This window comes from Eurosta solidaginis, chromosome 5, assembly GCF_040869045.1.
Source record: "Eurosta solidaginis isolate ZX-2024a chromosome 5, ASM4086904v1, whole genome shotgun sequence".
NCBI classification, from domain to species: domain Eukaryota; kingdom Metazoa; phylum Arthropoda; class Insecta; order Diptera; family Tephritidae; genus Eurosta; species Eurosta solidaginis.
The window spans coordinates 83,131,438-83,152,410 of NC_090323.1; the positions used below are offsets into that span (position 1 = coordinate 83,131,438).

The 20,973-nt window shown below is 37.9% G+C and overlaps 1 protein-coding gene across 5 annotated transcripts in view; it reads right to left on the reverse strand.

Moving 5' to 3' along the window:
- The window catches only part of olf413 (DBH like monooxygenase olf413), a 945,383-nt gene that overhangs the window by 140,024 nt on the left and 784,386 nt on the right, over positions 1-20,973 (reverse strand). For all 5 annotated transcript variants that reach the window (XM_067787443.1, XM_067787440.1, XM_067787441.1 and 2 more), the window contains 2 exons: positions 15,539-15,701; positions 10,296-10,431 (listed from right to left, as the gene is read on the reverse strand). In XM_067787443.1, coding sequence (XP_067643544.1) covers positions 10,296-10,431; positions 15,539-15,701 — 299 coding nt within the window. The remainder of the gene's footprint in view (positions 1-10,295; positions 10,432-15,538; positions 15,702-20,973) is intronic.

Here is a 20,973-nt window from a genome sequence, read left to right on the forward strand (position 1 = left end):
CTTTCACAAGAAAATAAATTTGTTACTGAGAATTTGTATCTGTGTATGAACATAGACAATAGGTCAGATATACAAAGTACTTTTCGCTTCGTGTTCTACGTAAATCCAGAAAAGAATTTATCAATGGCAACTTTGATTGTGTGGTTGTCAGCTGTATCTGATTGAATTAACTGCACATTCTTCAGCGCGAAACTAGTTTCGATTCGCAAAACAAATTATAGATGGTATCACTGATCTTCTTCACAACCTTGTACGGGCCTTCCCAACTGCACCGAAATTTGAATGGAACACCTTTCCGCCGGTGAGGGTTGTATAACAGTACCAAATCTCCCGCCAAGAAACCTTTCGAATTATTGTTCTCATGGTACCTGTGTTTCATCGTACTACTCAATACCCTGGTTCGTTCCTTCACACTCTGTTGTTTGGCCGATGAACTACTTCGTAGAGCTTGCGCTGGACGGATTTGCTTTGCATAATCAGTATCGTTCCCACGTTTCCCAGAGTAGTTCGCTCTGGCTTGAAACTACCCTCGCATTCTTTCTCGGATATTCGTTGCTTCGTTTTCCTGCGTCTTTTAGGTTTTGTCAAAGCCAGTGCTTCTCTCGCAGGTACTTTTGATTTTGATTTATTTGGCCCATTAGATCTATCAACCTTTGCCTTTGACTTTCGTGGTCTTTGTCGGGTCTTTTCCACCAGTACCCGATTACTGCTGAACCCTTTTTCCAAACTAATGTTAAGTGGTATGTCCTGGTTCTAATAGCGCATAATTTTTCTCCGCATATCGATCCTGATGTCATGGTCAACCAAGAAGTCCACTCCCAATATGACTTCATCAACGATATCCGCCACAACGAATTTGTGTAGAACCATGACTTTTCCAATTAATACCTCACATACCACTTCGCCTTGGACTTGATTATACTCGCCTGTGACCGAACGCAGCCTTGCTCCAGGTAATGAGTTTACTCTCCTGTAGACCAAATCAGATCGAATCAAGGAATGAGATGCCCCCGTATCTACAGTCAGCACACGCTCTTTACCATCCACATTCCCTCTGATGGTAAGACTGCTTGATTTCCTTCCAATCTGCGACACAGATGTCACAGGGCATTCAATAGCCGGGGCAAGTTTTCGTTCTTTACATCCGACACGCTCTTGCTCATTTCCGCCAGCTTTGCGTTTACGGCCACCCACATTTTTGGAACTATTAGGACCAAAATTGCAATGACGTGCAATGTGACCTGGGTTGCCGCACTTGAAACATTTAATAACTCCGGCATTCTTCTGTTGAGATCCCTTCAGTGCTTCCAAAATTGTGTCTACCCACTCTGGCCTTTCTACTTCGACACGGCGTGCTTTGAAAACTGGCTTACACAGAAGCGACGCTGTTTCCTGAATCAGAGCATGCGATACCGCTTCAGCAAATGCTAGTTTTGGATTCGCATATGTAGCCCGCTTCGTTTCCACATCTCGTATGCCATTTATAAAGCTCTGAATCTTTACCCTTTCAGTGTATTCCACGGGTGCATCCGCATTCGCTAAATGTGCTAGCCTTTCAATATCCGACGCAAACTCTTGCAATGTTTCACCAGGCCTCTGGAAGCGGTTCAGCAACTCCATTTGGTATATCTGTCTCCTATGCTCAGTTCCGTATCGTCTCTCTAGAGCAGCCATCAATGCTTCATAATTGTTCCGCTCTGCTTCGGGAATCGTCTGTAGGATTTCCGCTGCAGGCCCTTTCAATGCCACGAACAGTGCAGCAACTTTATCTTCCGCATTCCAGTTGTTCACTGTTGCGGTCTTCTCAAATTGTAGCTTAAAAACCTGGAAAGGAACAGAACCGTCAAAGGATGGTGTTTTTACCTTTGGATTGCACGTTGAAACTGCTGGGCGATTTAGTTGCAACTGCTCGATACCTCCTCTCAAAGCATCCACCTCGGCTTCGATTTTTTCTTCAAACTGTAAAATTTTAATATCTTGCGCCTCTAACTTCGAGGAAATACGTTCTTCTTGCTCTTCCAGTTGGCAAGAGATCTGCGATGATATCTGGGCTGAAATTTGCGCCGACATTTCGGATATCCGTGTTTCTTGTGCTTCAATCTTTGATGTTATACGTGTCTCTTGGGATTCCACCTGTGATGACAGTTGAGATGTTATTTCTGTCTGTTGCGATTCCAGTTGGGATGCCAATTGTGACGACATTTCGGACATTTGTGCCGATATTGCAGCCAACATCATGTTCAGGTCTGTGTTCGCCATTGTCTGCGGTGTTTCATTTTTCTCTTCAATTTTTGCTGTTGTCTCGTCCTCATCAGGATAAAAGACATACTCGTCCACATCAATTCCTTCTGCTTTCATTGCCTCTCGTAGCCGTGCCTGAAGTTAGAGTTTAACGCCGCTTGTATTCAATCCACGGCTCTCCAACTCCTTCTTTAGTTGCTGGATCTTCAATTCACTGAACTTTGCCATGTCCTTTTTGTCCTCTGGAATTTGTTCAACAATTCCTCTTTTGACACCAATTGTAACGATTTTACTGCAAATCCTCTTATTTGCAATCCTCTGCCAAGTTCGAATCACAAAACTGTTGAATAAATAACTCCAATTTTTAATAATGCAAAATGGCCTTTATTAAAGTACTTCACAATAACACTCAAACTGTGCAACGAATAGCTTGCTTAATAACCACACTGATTGATAGCTCAATGAAATTCTACTATTCAAAATAATACTGCTATTGCTCGCTAGATAGATATCGTCTTAATCGAAACTGCTTGACAACTCAAATCAAACTGAATTACAGCGCCTCTACATCTGTCGCCTTTTATACTCTTTGGTTTCCTCGTTCGCATTTTCTAGAATCTACTAGCATTGTCCATGAGCTCTCAAACTTCTCAGCTAAAACTAAAATTACACAATTTTATAGTTTCTCATTGCATACTTATAGGAGTATCTCAGATATATGCATGTATTTGTGCATTGACACTCCGCTGCTCGTATACGTACATGGTACATATATGTAGACGCAGTTATTGTTTCGTTTATGTAGATACATGATGAGTGAATTATTGATGTGCATTCACGTCACTGCTTAGCTTCGGCTTAGAGCTGGCAGCACTCCTTAGTTTTGCTAATATTCGTAACAATATGTTTATATTCTAAAACTGTAGTTATACAAGTAAATTTTTTACATATCTTTTAAATAGTAGGATGTTATTTTTGTTTCTTATCTCTAGCGGTAATTTACTGAATTATCTTATACCGCAGCTGCTAATAGATCTGATGATAGAGTCCTGATGTTCTGAGAGTCTCTCAAATTATAATCAGTGCTTTCTACTGCTGTTGTTGTTGTTGTAGCGATAAGGACACTCCCCAAAGGCCTTGGGGAGTGTTACCGATGTTGATGGTCTTTTTCCGGATGCAGATCCGGTACGTTCCGGCAACAAGCACCATTAAGGTATTAGCCCGACAATCTCGAGAACGATTTGTTTTGACCACATGAAACCCTCTAGGCCATCTCGCCCTTCCACCCCTAGATCCATGAGAAACTTGGAATCGCCAGAGCCTCGGCTGTTAAAGAAACAGGATTCGCCATAGATAGGTGAGGTTGACAATTGGGTTGGATAAGCTATATATTGCGCTGGCAACCCAATTGAATCAATTTTTTATTTTAGTCGCCTCCTACGACAGGCATACCTGCAGCGGGTATATTCTAAGCCCACTAACCTACTGGGGATGAATCTTAAGGTAGATTATATTGATGTTTTCATCGCTATTAGAAAATGAAAGTTCATTTACCCTATGCATTATGGTAACTTGCATTATTTCATTATTACATAGATTAAAATTGGTCATCAACGTTTAATAAGAACTAATGTATTCATATGTACTATTAATAGTAATTTATTCGTTTAAATTTTTAAATCTTCAATTTCTTCGATTGGTATGGTTGCACTAATCATCTTTTCGCACTAGTATTTTTGCATCCTTCCAGACCTCTTTATAGCTTTTTGCTTTTGCTTCTTCTTTTACCTTTTTGAAAAGCCTGCTAATTCCTTCCTCCATAAGCTGATGTATATTGATGTTTTTCCCACGCATATTTGCATTTGAAATTATTTTATTAATGTCAATGATTTCTTTTCATTTTCGAAACTCAAGACATTTGGTCTTAAATTCTTCATTATTCATTTTAACAGTAATTGGATACGTTTTGAATTTTTTTGTTTTCGTTTTGATAATGTGTGTCTAGTATATTAACTTTTGTCATACATATTGTCATTTACTTGTGGGGCTATTTTGATTATGATCTCTTTCAAATCAATATTTTATAATTTCGATATATTTGTTATTATAATGTTGTTTGTATTTTGTTTTTGTTTCACCGCTAACATGTCTCTTTCCAATTTTGCTCATCTTCGTTTTAACATTTTCGTTGCATGTCTTGAGCTTTTTAAACTTTTTTTAGTTAATAGTCAAAAGATCACTGATATGCAGTGTTGCCAGAACTTTTTCAGAAAAAAGTCTAGATTGACAAAAATAAAAAGCTAAAACAGGCTAAATAAATATGTTTAAGGCAACTTTTTATGCGTTTTATTAATTTTTTTTCATAAAAGGCAAAACAGAACAAAAAAATTTTAATTAATTTTTACTCCAATTCCATAAAATATAAAAAAAAAATAGTTAGCAGATGCTATCTGTGTTTTAATTTAAAAGCGATACATGATAAAAAAAACTACACTATAGTCTATAAGTTTTCGTAATATGTTTGAAAATAAGAACACCAATAAAATTATTTTCTATAGGGAATTTTACTTTTTGTAATTTTAAGGACCCCATAAAGATGTTAACCTACATTCCATACTGTCTGAGAACCTCTTTTTCATGTTTTTGGTGTTTAATATAGACTCCAAAAGATATGTGAGAAATGACATCTGGTAAATGCATTTTTGAAGAAAATATTGTGACGAATATTTGTGACACTAAGTGATACTCCCATCACTAATCTGATACTAAGTAAATAAAGCTACAACAACAATGAAGCAAGCTGCTACACTTGTATGTACGTAAACGAATACATCATTATGTCTACACATATGTGCGTACACGCAGCAGAGAAGGGATGCACAAACACATGCAGATATCTTATCTGAGATGCTCCCAAAAGTATGCAATTGTGGAAGGGTCGCTCACAAATACACGCATATGAGAAGCTATATAAGTGCATCTGTAGTTATAATTATATGGCGGTAACTAAGTAAATTCTGGAAGCGCCTAGAAGATGCCACGAGGAAATCACAGAGTATAAAAGCACCAGCGGTAGAGGCGCTTGGAGCAGTTTCAGTTAAGCATGCTATCTGTCGGGCAATAGATCAGTTTCATTTAAGCTATCAGTCAGTTTGGTTATTAAGCAAGCTAGTTGCAAAGTATAAGTGTTATTGTGAAGTACTTTAATAAAGGCCATTTTTCCGTTATTCAATATTGGAGTTATTTATTCAAGAATTTAGCGATACGAACGTTAGCAGAAGATTGCAAATAAGGGGAATTGCAGTAAATTCATTACAATTGGTGTCAGAAGAGGAATTGTGGAATAAATTCCGAAGACTTCGAATACAACTTGGACATGCCAAAGTTAAGTGAATTGAAGATCCAGCAAATGAAAACGGAGTTGGAGAGCCGTATATTGAATACAACCGGTATTAATTTAGAACTTCAGGAACGACTACGACAGGCAATGGAATTAGAAGGAATTGACGTGGAAGAGTATGACTTCCATCTTGATGGCGAGGAAACAACAAAAATGGAAGAAACATCGCAGACAGTTACCAGCACAGACTTGAACATGATATTGGCTGCAATATCTGCACAAACATCGATAGTAACATCAATGTCGTCGCAAATTGCATCCCAACTGGAAGAACAGAAAACATATATGGCATCACAATTGGAGATACAAGAAACGGGCATTTCAGAAATGTCGTCACAAATATCCACAAATATGTCATCACAACGGGAAGAGCAGAAGACATATATGGCATCCCAACTGGAATCGCAGGAGATACGCATAACATCCAAGAAGGAAGAACAAGAGGAGCGCTTATCATTGCAGGTGGCGCAAATGTCTTCGCAGTTAGAAGCACAGGAAGCTAGGGTAACATCAAAGCTGGAGGCGCAGGATGCAAAAATCGCTCAATTTCAGGCAGAAGTCGATGATTTGAAGGTTCGTATGGAGCAGTTACAACTAAATCGCCCAGCTGTTTCAGCGAGTAATCCAAAGGTAAAAACACCATCCTTTGACGGTTCGGTTCCTTTCCAGGTGTTTAAGATTCAGTTTGAGAAGACCGCAGTAGTGAACAACTGGAGTGCTGAAGATAAAGTTGCTGCACTATTCGTGGCATTGAAAGGATCTGCTGCTGAAATTCTACAGACTATTCCTGAGGGAGAGCGGAACAACTACGAAACATTGATGAGCGCTCTAGAGAGGCGATACGGAAGAGAACACAGGAAGCAGATACACCAAATAGAGTTGCCAAACCGCTACCAAAAAGCAAATGAGACATTGCAGGAATTTGCTTCAGATATTGAAAGATTGGCTCATCTTTCGAATGCGGACGCACCCGTGGAATACACGGAAAGGGTAAAAATCCAATGTTTCATAAATGGCATACGAGATGTGGAGCGAAGCGGGCTACATATGCGAATCCAAACCTAACATTTGCTGAAACGGTATTGCATGCACTGACTCAGAAACAGCATCACTTTTGAGTAAGCCAGCGTACAAAGCTCATCGCGTGGAGGTGGAAATGCCAGACTGGGTAGACGCAATTTTGGATGTATTGAAGGGTACGCAGCAGAAGAATAATGATGCAGTCAAATGCTTTAAGTGTGGAAAGCCAGGGCATATTGCGCGTTATTGCAACACCAACCCTAACAGTTCCAACAAGGTGAGTGATCGTAAACGCAAAGCGGAAGGAGATGAGCAACAGCGTGCCAGATGTAAAAATGGAGAGCTAGATCTAGCCGTTGAATGTCCTGTGATATCTGTCTCGCAAATTGGAAGAAAATCGAGTAGTCTTACCGTCAGAGGGAATGTGGATGGCAAAGAACGTGTTCTGACTGTAGATATGGGTGCATCTCATTCCTTAATCCGATCTGACTTGGTCAAGAGGAGAGTAAAACCGTTACCTGCAGCAAGGTTGCGTACGGTCACTGGCGAGTATAACCAAGTCCAGGGAGAAGTGGTATGTGAAGTCTTGATTGGAAAGTTCACAGTTCTACACAAATTCGTTGCGGCGGAGATCGTTGATGAAGTCATATTGGGAGTGGACTTCTTGGTTGACCATGACATCAAGATCGATATACAGAGAAGGGTGATGCGTTATAAGAACCAGGATATACCACTTAACTTCAGTTTGCAGAAAGGGTTCAGTAGTAATCGAGTACTGGTGGAGAATACTCGACAAAGCCCACGAAAGTCAAAGGCAAGGGTAGATAGATCGAATGGGCCAAATAAAGCAAAATCAAAAGTACCTGCGAGAGAAACACTGGCATTGACAAAACCTAATGGACGCACAAAAACGAAGCAATGAATTTTCCAGAAAAAATGCGAGGGTAGTTTCAAGAAGGAGTGCACTACTGTTGTGAAACGTGGGAACGATACTGATTATGCGAAGCCAATCCGCCAAGCGCAAGCTCTACGAAGTAGTTCATTGGCCAAACAACAGAGTGTGAGAGAACGGCTCAGGGTAATGAGTAGTAAGATCAAACACTGGCATGACAAGAACTTTAATTCGGAAGGTTTCTTGGAGGGAGATCTGGTACTGCTATACAACCCTCACCGGCGGAAAAGTGTTCCATCCAAACTTCGGCGCAGTTGGGAAGGCCCGTACAAAGGGGAAACCACGAAGTAGAAGAGTGGTACATTTGGAGATGCTAGCAGCGTTTGGATCGGGAATTTGTGTGATCGGAACGATCAGACTTAGGTGGAGAGCAGTGTGACGAATATTAGTGACACTAAGTGATACTCCCATTACTAATCTGATACTAAGTAAATAAAGCCACAACAACAATGAAGCAAGCTGCTACACTTGTATGTACATACGTAAACGAATAAATCATTATGTCTACACATATGTACGTACACGCAGCAGAGAAGAGATGCACAAACAATGCAGATATCTTATCTGAGATGCTCCCAAAAGTATGCAATTGTAAGTGTGGAAGTTTCGCTCACAAATACACGCATATGAGAAGCTATATACGTGCATCTGTAGTTATAATTATATGGCAGTAACTAAGTAAATTCTGGAAGCGCCTAGAAGATGCCACGAGGAAATCACAGAGTAGAGGCGCTAGGAGCAGTTTAAGTTAAGCACGCTATCTGTCGGGCAATAGATCAGTTTCATTTAAGCTATCAGTCAGTTTGGTTATTAAGCAAGCTAGTTGCAAAGTATAAGTGTTATTGTGAAGTACTTTAATAAAGGCCATTTTTCCGTTATTCAATATTGGAGTTATTTATTCAAGAATTTAGCGATACGATGGCTGGCAGAAGATTGCAAATAAGGGGAATTGCAGTAAATTCGTTACAATATTTTCGTTACATTTTTTGGGCTGGCGAACCACTGCCGATGTGCGATCCCCGGTTAAATAAAGTTCTGAAATAAATTATTATGAATATGAATACAAAACTTTTAAGTCAAATGAAGTCTTATTATAAGTCCAAGCAATTGTATATGTGCAATAAAACTTATAATTAGGTTATACTATGGTATACCAATCCTTATTCAACCTCGTGTATAAGCCATATAATCGATTTTTATTTATTGTATTATAGCTTATGTAAGCCTGATTTTGGGGAAGCTACAAGCCTTATATAAAAGGTTCTAAGGCAGAATGTATTATCTTTTAACAAGGCCTAATATAAGTACGCCTTATTTTCTCTGCTCCATACGCCTTATAATAAATTTATTATATTCTACCTTATGGCCAATAATAATTCTTACGTAAGTGTTATTTCATATGGGCTTTAAGCCTTACCCATCATTGCATAGAACTTTTGTCTAAATGTTTCTGAAATAAAAATTTGATTTCGCTCGGAAGCAGTTTCGAAGCAGATGAAACAACCAATCCAGTCGAGTGGAAAACACACGGAACGAAAAGGATATTAGGTTGATGTTACTCTAATTAAATTACTAAGCCTTAATTTCTGCCTACTCGAAATTTCTCAAGCTAAACGGAGAAGAAAGCTAAGTCTAGCTTGAAAAAAGCTAAAATGGCAACACTGGTTCTGGAATGCAACGAAGCATTGGAAAAACTTCGCTCGGGCCGGACCATTCATTTTTCCTGGGATAGAAGGTAACGAAAAGGCCGATGAGTTGGCAAAGGAGGATGCAACAGTCGCTGCATCGACGATAGACGTCACAATCCGTTTGGGAGAAATCAAAAGGAGACAGAAGTTTCATATGATCGCAGGAAAGGAGTGGACAGAAGCGCGGCGTTTACACATTTCTAAGTGCATGTGCCAAACCTTCTGAAGAGAGAAGACTTAAGGCGCACAATGGACATACTATGCGTAGGAAGTGCTAGCTGCAGGAAGTAACATTGAGCAAGTTCTGTGTTCGGCTCCAGCTATTAGGGGCGGCAAAGTTGCCAGATCTCGAGGCAGCAATTAAACTAGGTCCTACAAATGTCTAGTATTTGCCGACGAAAAGACGCCGCTTTTCTACAACATAAGTTATGGCATTTGATTGGGGTCGTCAAACAAATTCTGTTAATACTATGGACATTTTCAGTCAATGTGAGGTCTTTATTGACTGGCCAGTTCAACTTAACTTATCGTGCAGGCGGACGGACTGACATATTTTAATTAATTCCTTTTTCACCATGAGCATTTTGATATATTTATATCGGCTAGTTTACGCCGTATGTACCGTGTAAATTAATATCCCCCGTGTGCCATGTGCAACTGCGTATAGTTCATATGTGCCTCAAGCTACTAAGAAAGGGGAGTTCTCCTCTGACTCTAGATTTTGAAGGTGTATTTGTAATTCTAGAAATGCAGTTTTCATATACATACTCGACTGGAACGCAACCTATTTTACTTAAATAGTGTCTCATTAGCGAACCTAACGGTAATTTCTGGATCTGCAGTTATGGTGTCTTGATACCTCAAACTTTTTTAGAGTGTGATTTCAGCTAGTTTTTGGTATCGTATAAGAAATGAGATGGGTAGTACACATTGGGTACTTTAGCTGTCTCTATTAACAATACCTCTTAAATATATAATAAAAATGTAAACTTACGTTGCAAGTTCTGTAATTCCTAGCGAATGTAGCACTGTAGGTAAACTTGGTAGAGAATGGCACGTTGTAAGCTCCTTTTGGCGGGGATAATAAATTGTTAGTGCCGTACAACTTTCCTCTTTCATGGTCAGGCCACCTGAAAAAAAAAAACTTAATACAGTTGGCAAATAACTTCCGTTGTCGTTTCTGTGCTTTAAATATTCTTTTTTGAAATAAAAGGTTTAGGGAACACTACTTTGACCCCTATACTAGTGTAACATAAAAGGACATATCTACAATAGAACTACCACCAATCCAAACAGTTTGATATTAATGACTAAATTGTATGCATACAATTAGGAGTAACTATGACAGTGGGAGCGTGATTTTAATAACAAAAAAAATATAGTAAGACCGGGTTTTTCAGTGCGAGTTTAAAATCCAGTTAAAGTTCAAATTAACCAAATTAAAGTTGACTAGAGTTAACCCTGCCACTTCGGCCGCTTAAGCTGAGATGAGCAGCAAAATTTTATGCTATCAAAGAAAGTGACAAGGTTAAACTAGTCAACTTTAACTGGAGATTAAACTCGCACTAAAAAACTAGGCATAAAGCTGATACCTAATAAATTCTTTACAATTCGAAATCAACAGAAAGTGGTTTAAACGATATGTTTGAAAGCATGACGTTCAGCGCCTATGTATGTATTGGCATTACGCCATTGCCTATCCTTTCAGCGGCCGTCGTTGAGTGGTGGTAGCGTGCCCCGTCTACCTCACCGAATATCCTGGGTTCACGCACCGGGCAAAGTACATCAACAAGCGGGGTCGCCCTTCGGCAGTGATTTGGCAAGCAACCCGAGTGTATTTCTGCCAAGAAAAGCTTCTCAGAGAAAACTCATCTGCCGTTCGGAGTCGGCATAAAACATGTAGATCCCGTCCCGCTAATTTGTAGGAAAAACCAAAGGGAGCACGACGAAAATTGGACGATAAACTTGGCCTAGAATCTCTTCGGAGTTTATCGCGCCTTACATTTATTTATTTTATTTATTCTATCTTTCAGACGGCCGGCGTGGTGTGATGGTAGCATGCTCCGCCTACCACACCGAAGACCCTGGGTTGACGCCCCGGAAAAAAAGCAACATCAGTATTTTAGAAACAAGGTTTTTCAATTAGAAGACAATTTTTCTAAGCGGAGTCGCCCTCGGCAGTGTTTGGAAAGTACTCCGAGCGTATTTCTACAATGAAAAGCTCTCAGTGAAAACTCATCTGCCTTGCAGATGCCGTTCGGAGTCGGCATAAAACGAGTAGGGCCCGTCCCGCCAATTTGGAGGACGAACCAAATTGGAAGAGAGGCTCGACGTAAAATCTCTTCGGAAGTTATCACGCCTTACATTTTTATCCTTCAGGCTTAGAAATTATTTTTACCATTTTAATGTGAATTGGCGATGTTGGTGACCTTCGCAAAGGCGGAGCTTCCGCCTTATTTATAATTTCCGCAACTGTGATGAGATTTTTTTGAAGTTATCTTTTATGGATTTCTGGGCTTTTATTTGATATTAAATATAAAGCATATCCATCAATTAATAATATTGTAGAGAATTTTAGGAATTCTTGACTATTCTGCACCTTGTTATACATAGTTCGAATCGCTGAATGGTCGAACAAATAATTCAAATATTCAGTATAGCAAAATGTTCTTTATATCACTACTTCACAATCAAAATACTCGCGTACTTCACTTAAAGCGTATTATTTCTCAGCTTGCGCTGCTTTTGTACTCTCAGTTGCCTCATTCATGTTTATTTATATCACAGTTGCCTCCATCCATGCTTATTTATTTCTCATTTCTCCATATGATATTCACGTTTGTCTTCTTGTTATATGCGGGAGTGATAACTTCTGCTCTTAGGTGATGATTACAGATGTGTGACTGTTTCTCTTTCTTCCTCGCTCTTAGCTGCTGACTGTATGTATGTGAAATATTCTCTTCGTTCTTAGCTTCGCTTTTTACATGTTTGTGTGGCTGCTTGCTTTGTTGTTTTTGTGCATTTATTTACCAGAAGCATATTGATGTCTCGAAATGCTAATGTTCGCCTTTAGCTGAAACGCGTTCGAATTGAAAGTTCACCCTAAAACACTAAAAAAATGTAAAAAGTGATACCTATAGACCCGTTTAATAACATTTAAAAGGAATTGAGAAACGACATCAGCGTAAAATTCGTAGTTATTATTTATCAATTGTAATCTATTACACCATATACCAAAATAAATAATTTTTCTTGGTATTGGACCATAAGCAACAAAACGCGTTTTGAAAGTGAGCTTCCAAAGCACAGTTCGAGATTAGAAATTAAACTTTTGTAGTTTAATTTTAGTTCAACGTAAATCATAATGAAAAAATCTCTGTCATAAAAACTAACACTGCGGTAACTACTGAACCTCGAACACACCCACAGTATACACTTCCATGCAAATGTAACCGCAATTGAAAAAAATCCCTTCTGGTGCAATGACAAAGAAACGCTGCTATTTATAACGCAATTGGCTAGCCCCTCATATGCTACGCTGAAGTCCTGCCAAAACACGATGCTCAGAACTGCCACAGGATGCCTCCTTATGACACGTGAACAACATTTACACTACGAGGTGAACAGACTACCCATCTAGGAGAAAAACGAAACGTTAGTCCAAATAAAAAATTTTAGTGAACTCGTTCCATTTATCCCTTATCAAGTACGAGGTAAATTTTGAGCGACTGTAAAGAAAGAAACTTTTACTGGAATATTGCGATGGCACCATTTCGAAAACCGCCAACGTAATCATCATCAGGCAATTTTGTAAAAGGTTTCACCGGGATTCGAACCGTGAATCACATGGTGAAACTGCAGTTGCCTTTAACCACTAGGCTATCCTGCTGGTATTTTTTTTCATGCTTAATTCAGTTTTTCTCATTTCTACACTAACAACACAATTGAGACATGCTGTCTCTATATTAATTTGTGTGCCATGTAGATTTGTTTTTGTAAAGTTCTTCTTCGTTGCGAATGAGAAGCTTTGTAAACTCGGGCTCAGTTTTACATATTTATGTATGTTTGTTTAATGGTGTGTTCAGTTTATACTTATATTTAAGCATTCAGGAGCTTAACGCCGGCTTATAATAATTGAATTTCAATTATTATGTTTTCCAAGAGAAACTGAAAAGAAAGAAACATTTACTGGCATATTGCGATGGATTCATTTCGAAAACCGCCAACGTAATCATCATCAGGCAATTTTGTAATGTTATCAAAGGTTTCACTGGGATTCGAACCGTGAATCACATGGTGAAACTGCAGTTGCCTTTAACCACTAGGCTATCCTGCTGGTATTTGTTTTCATGCTTAATTTAGTTTTTCACATTTCTACACTAACAACACAATTGAGACATTTTGTCTCTACACTCAAAAAAAAAAGTATCACTATCATTTTAATACACGATGTGAAAAAATGAAACTATGAACGGTATCATTTTCGTGGTATCAATGCAACGATAAATATTATAAAAAGTATAATTAAAAGTATCAATTTTATATCTTGACTATTGATTTGCCCATGGAAAATATTTGTTTCGCCCTTAAAATGTATACAAATAATACCTGTATAAATTTCCTAGTTTCATTATGATAACATTTAATACTAGATTGATTATAAAACGCATTACACTTGTATGTAGTCTATTAACTTGACAAATACAAGTATCAAACTAAATTTCGAAAATGTCAATAATATAAGATCATTGATGACGAAAAAAAGATAAGGAAAAATTGCACATTGATGCCTAGATGGCATCGCCTTGATGATAACTTTTTTTGGGTGTATATTAATTTGTGTGCCATGCAGATTAGTTTTTGTAAAGTTCTTCTTCGTTGCGAATGAGAAGCTGTGTAAACTCGGGCTCAGTTTTACATATTTATGTATGTTTGTTTAATGTTGTGTTCAGTTTACACTTATATTTACGAATTCATGAGCTTAACACCGGCTTATAATAATTGAATTTCAATTATTATGTTTTCTAAGAGAAACTGAAAAGAAAGAAACATTTACTGGCATATTGCAATGGAACCATTTCGAAAACCGCCAACGTAATCATCATCAGGCAATTTTGTAATGTTATCAAATGTTTCACCGGGATTCGAACCGTGAATCACATGGTGAAACTGCAGTTGCCTTTAAGCACTAGACTATCCTGCTGGTATTTGTTTTCATGCTTAATTCAGTTTTTCTCATTTCTACACTAACAACACAATTGAGACATTTTGTCTCTATATTAATTTGTGTGCCATGTAGATTTGTTTTTGTAAAGTTCTTCTTCGTTGCGAATGAGAAGCTTTGTAAACTCGGGCACAGTTTTACATATTTATGTATGTTTGTTTAATGGTGTGTTCAGTTTATACTTATATTTAAGAATTCATGAGCTTAACACCGGCTTATAATAATTGAATTTCAATTATTGTGTTTTTTAAGAGAAACTGAAAAGAAAGAAACATTTACTGTCATATTGCGATGAAACCATTTCGAAAACCGCCAACGTAATCATCATCAAGCAATTTTGTAATGTTATCAAAGGTTTCACCGGGATTCGAACCATGAATCACATGGTGAAACTGCATTTGCCTTTAACCACTAGGCTCTCCTGCTGGTATTTGTTTTCATGCTTATTCAGCTTTTCTCATTTCTATACTAACAACACAATTGAGACATTTTGTCTCTATATTAATTTGTGTGCCATGTAGATTTGTTTTTGTAAAGTTCTTCTTCGTAGCGAATGAGAAGCTTTGTAAACTCGGGCTCAGTTTTACATATTTATGTATGTTTGTTTAATGGTGTGTTCAGTTTATACTTATATTTAAGAATTCATGAGCTTAACACCGTCTTATAATTGAAATTCAATTATTATAAGCCGGTGTTAAGCTCATGAATTCTTAAATATAAGTATTGAGCGACTGCCTTCACTTTACGCGATGTAGATTAAAAATAGTTGAACCCACGTGCAAATTTTATCGGGCTGTACTTGTGGAGAACTTCGTAGTTGGCCTAAAAAGCGAGGAAGCGAAGTATTTGCAAAGGATTAAATTTCGCGGCCATTGACCTTCTTAAGACGCTCACAAGCGATTCACTGTTACTTTTAATATCACCTTTACAGTGCCAAAATAAAAATGAAAAATGAAAATATGCATTCGACACATACCCAATATATTGACAAGACGTATAAAAAAACTACTTACCAAGAGTAATTGCTTTCCGTGACGAACTGTCATAAATGCACTCGGCAATGAGTCGATCACCAGGCATAGCCTGTACTGGTGTTGGCAGGAGACGGAAGTCTTGGTATGCAGAGTCGATGTTGGCGTCCATTGCTATTGGAGGAAGCTCTTCAGTATGTCGAATCTGCAATTATAATATAAAAGGTTAGTTGGTTCATTAGAACTCGAACTGTTAGGACATTATGCCCGAAGTACTATTAAGGTCGAAAACTGAGTGAGCAGCAAAATTGTACTTAAAGCTATAATTTAAATCAAATTATAAGCAAACAACTAATAGTTACGCCGAAAGCGAAGTGTCAAAAGTTAATAAATATTTGTTTTTCCGTGACGAAAATGAGCTTGAAATTTTAAAACATTCACCTTGCATTAGAGAGCTTTTAAAAGTATACCCTTTGAAAGGGGAATAGTTCATATAAAAATGGCGTGAGTACGAGTTACTGGCTTGCTATAGCCTTCTTATTGGTTTCTTATGGGCTTGTCATCTGTAACCCGATGCGTCATCGAATTAATATTGTTTCATAACAAACCGATGAGCCGTCAGTAACAAATCGATAACACCCGTGAACAATCGATTACATTACCAGAAAAGATCGAAAACTGTCCGAAATCAGGTCGGAAATTTTTCGAAAACAAATCTATAACACGCCGATAACAAATAGATAACTTTTAGATATAAACTCGATTAATTTTTCATAACATATCGATAAAAAATAGAGAGATTTTCGATAATAAATCGATAACTTTTCTACACCACATAGATAACTTAACAAACCGATGACTTTTCTATAACAAATCGATACGTTTTGATAACATTCCAATACAAAATTATTAACACTAAATAGCATCTAAGATTGAATCTCGTATGGACGAAAAAATAATGCAGGCAGTGGGCATTCGAAAAACTCGGACAACTGCATTGCATCCTCAAGCCGACGCACAGTGTTTCTTGTAGAACAAGCTATCTGGACAAAATTATTTTCTTATATTTTCAGTTTCATATGTAGTCATTTATTACAAGTATAATATTTTTTCAGCCATATGTGCCTTTTTTCTTATTTTTTTCTAAAATTTTACTTCTTTTTACTTTACTTTACTACATACTGATCAAGGAAAAAGTTATAGCGTAAGTTTTCTTTTATAATTATATTCATTATAGTCACTGTCATTCGATGAGTCACTTGTGGAATAGTCATGAGCATCATTACTGTGAAAGCTTGAAACAGCTGGGGTATTTATTGACTCCTCAACATTATCGGAGGACAGTAAATGCAAGACTTCTGAAGTCAGGCTTTTAAATTTTTTCTTGGGTATCTCCCTTAAGCTGTTAACTAAGGGACCCGATTTTATAAGTAACATATTCATAAGATCTCTATTCGTGGCTACACGCGACTGCTTTTGTGTGTTATCATCCCTGAATCGTCTCAAATCTTTGTTACTGGCTTCTTGTGCTTCTTCAGAAAGTTGACCAATAGGCAAAATTGCTGATTTTATAATATCAGTACTATGCACTAAGATTTTATGAACTGTAAAGCAGGCATATAAAACCACGGATAGAGATCTATGTATAGTTGAATAGTCTCACTCGCAAATATCTCAAATCTTTGGATATTGATATTATACCCAGATGCTAATGCGCGAAGGAGAGTATCGAATCTTTTGATGAGCGTTACATCCAATCCCGTAATCTCAGCACTAGCCTTAGAATTTTCGAAAAACCTTCGAGCAGTATTAACATCATGGCGGCCGCCGTGGTGTGATGGTAGCGTGCTCCGCCTACCCCACCGTATGCCCTGGGTTCAACTCCCGGACAAAGCAACATCAACATTTTAGAAATAAGATTTTTCAATTAGAAGAAAATTTTTCTAAGCGGGGTCGCCCCTCGGCAGTGTTTGGCAAGCGCTCCAAATGTATTTCTGCCATGAAAAGCTCTCAGTGAAGACTTATCTGCCTAGCAGATACCGTTCGGAGTCGGCATAAAACATGTAGATCCCGTCCGGCCAATTTGTAGGGAAAATCAAGAGGAGCACGAACGCAAATTGGAGAGAAGGTCGGCCTTAGATCTCTTCGGAGGTTATAGCGCCTTACATTTATTTTTATTTTTTTAGTATTACCATCATTGATATTGCCGAATCCTGGTTTTGGTTGATCTACTATCAATCCAAGTTCACTTTTAAATTTATTCTGGATTTCGTTGGAACGTTGCTTAGCACTCTCTTTATCTGCCTCATTCTTAAGCTGCGATTTTTTTACTTCGAGGCGATAACTTATGTGAAGCAAGCATTCAAAACATCTTATCCAGGCATGGAGAGTAGACAAGCCAAAATCAAGATCATCTCGGTTAGGCATAAAAACCCGTGTCTCATCATTAATATCTTTTGGAGTTTCAGTCAAAGCATTGCAAACTTTTCCGTCAATCATTGTTAGGAGCATGTTGTGATTTACAGAAACCTCGCATTCTTCGAGAAAGTACTTTCTTGGCAACAAAGCATTTACCTCCTCTAAAACTTTGTTCATTTCAGAAACAATAAAATCTTTTGTATCCTTAGAGAAAATAAATTTAATTGGACGACAATACATCGTAGAAGAAGGTAGAGGATTTTATCTAATACGGCTTGAACTTTAATTTCAGCACTTGTTTCACCCACATCAATCTAATTTGGGTAGCATTCTGCCCTAGCTTTTCTTAAACTATAAAATGATGGATAAACCTGCCTTGATACTCCACTTCCGAGTCGTCTTGTACCCATGAGTCGTCGACTTGCTGTCTACATAGTATGCCAAAGCTTCTACACTGCTCAAGCATCTTGCATCTTGCTCACATGTTACCTTATTCGTCGTTTTTTGTGAACTTTTTATAATATTAGCAATATTCCTGTTGCCGGACATCCGCGTTGATACTTTTGCCACACAAACTAACTCATCAGCACTTCTGGATTGCAGTAGGTCGTTCACTCGACAACGTTTGCTGGAAAGCAGGACGTCCTTCTGTGGTCTTCAGGGTCCTGGGTTACCTGAAGACGAAGCTGGTTGCTCTGATGGCAACCTTGAATCCATCGTAATTGTAAACTTGAAATCTGTTCCCGAAAGCCACTCCGAGTTTTTATTACAAAATCGCTCCCGATGTCTTCCAGAGCTGTTCCATTTCTCATCGATGTTGGACGAATTGGAAATTTGTTGACATAAATTTCTTAACGAATCCTCAGCTACTTCCCTTAAATCTGCCTTAAGTAAAATACAACTCAATAGCTCCTCATTTCTCGATTATTTCGAATATTTGAAACAAATTTCAAAAAACTCCATTCTTGGTATGGTTAATACTAAATCTACAAACAAAAAAATTAAAAATAGATGTGCAAAGAATTCGCAATGGTTTTTTCTTTCGACTATTAGAAAATACTTGGGACTATAACATATGTAACATTTGGCGTACCTTTTCTTCCTAATAACGGAATCTTAAATATATTACAAATATTCTAATTGCGAAAAGATTACTATTAAAAAATTCAACTTACATTCGAGTTTAGAATCCATCACAAAAATCATGCAAAAGTGTTTAATTAAAAGTATTAAGAAAAGTAATATTCAACACTATTTTTGTAAATTAATCAACGCAAATTATGGCCACTCCAGCTTACATACTTCAATTACTCAAGATATAATAAGCGAAAAAAACAAATTTGTGCAAAAATCCCGTTATTTTGTTGTTTTTTTTTTTTCATTTTCCATTACAATATTCTTGGAATAAAAAATTTGTTTTTGTCCAGCTAGCTTGTTCTACACGGAACACTGTGCGATGGTAGGATGGAACAATTCAATAGAACCTTCGAGGAGCGTTGAAGGAAAATAGTGGTCAAGTGCCTTAAAGAGTGGGATAAACACATATCCTTAATCTTGATGGCTTACCGAGCGGCAGTCCATGAGACAACGGGCCAAACTCCCGCAAAGGGAATTTTTGGTAATCACCTTCGACTGCCAGCTGACTTGAAGTTTGGGATAAATGCCGATGCGGAAAGAAATTTAATGTGTCTTGGAGGAATAAATCAGAGAACTACATGATTTTGTAAGCCAATGAACTACGATTATGAGTGATGAGATACGATAAACAATTAAATCGGAAGGTTTTTTGTAAGGAGATTGGGTGCTGTTATACAACCCACGACGAAAGAAAGGTTTGTCCCCGGAATTTCAGTGTAACTGGGAAGGCCAATACAATGTTGAAAAATTGATCAACGATGTTGCTTACTGTATACAAACCATTGACAAACTATGAAGCGCAAAAAAATGTTTCATTTGGAAAAGTTGTGGGTGAGTATAGCATTTCGGTACATCACTATGATGCTAGTAAATAAATGCACAACAGCAAAGCAAGCAACACATACGTACATGTAAACATACAAGCAAGCAGCCACACATACGTGTAAACAGCGAAGCTAAAAGCGAAGAGATTTTTTCACAAACACACACATGTCATCATAACTTAAGAGCAGAAGTTATTACTCACACGTGTACACGCATATAACTAGAAGACAAATAAGCAGCTGGTCGAGAAGGCAATGCGTGAAAATTCTAGACCCACGGGGAAATATGCGAACGAGGCAGCAGAGGGTATAAAAGCAGCGCAAGCTGAGGAATAATCAAACTGTTTGATTTTAACACGATATACGTAAAGTACGCGCGTAATTTGATTGTGAATGAAGGACATTTTGCTATATAGAATAAATGAGTTATTTATTTGAAAGTTCAGCGATTCGAACTATAACAGAATGTGCAGAATAATCAAAGACTCCTAAAATGTGCAACATATTAATTGCTCTGGCATTTAGGCAACGATATGTAGTAGATATTAATTATTGTTACCAATTTCCTTAAATATATGAATGGACTAAAAATGCTTGGTTTAGTCCACACAGCAGTAAACATACATTATGAACAAGTAAGGACGGCTAAGTTGTGGTGTAACCGAACATTACATACTCAGCTGCCAAATTGCAGCTTGCGAAACTTTTAAATTACCTTCTTTTAAAAGTGGGCGGTGCCACGCCCATTGTCCAAAATTTTACTAATTTTCTATTCTGCGTCTTAAGGTATACCCACCTACCAAGTTTCATCGCTTTATCCGTCTTTGGTAATGAATTATCGCACTTTTTCGGTTTTTCGAAATTTCGACTTCGTTCATTTTAAATAGCAATCTGAGATGAGTGCCCGGGAACTTACATACCATATTTCTTTGAGATACCTCAAAATTTACTCAAGTTATCGTGTTTACGGACAGACGGACGGACGAACATGGCTAATTTCTTTTTTCGCCCAGATCATTTTGATATATAGAAGTCTATATCTATCTCGACTAGTTTATGCCGCTACGGGCTACCGTTATGCGAACAAAATTAATATAC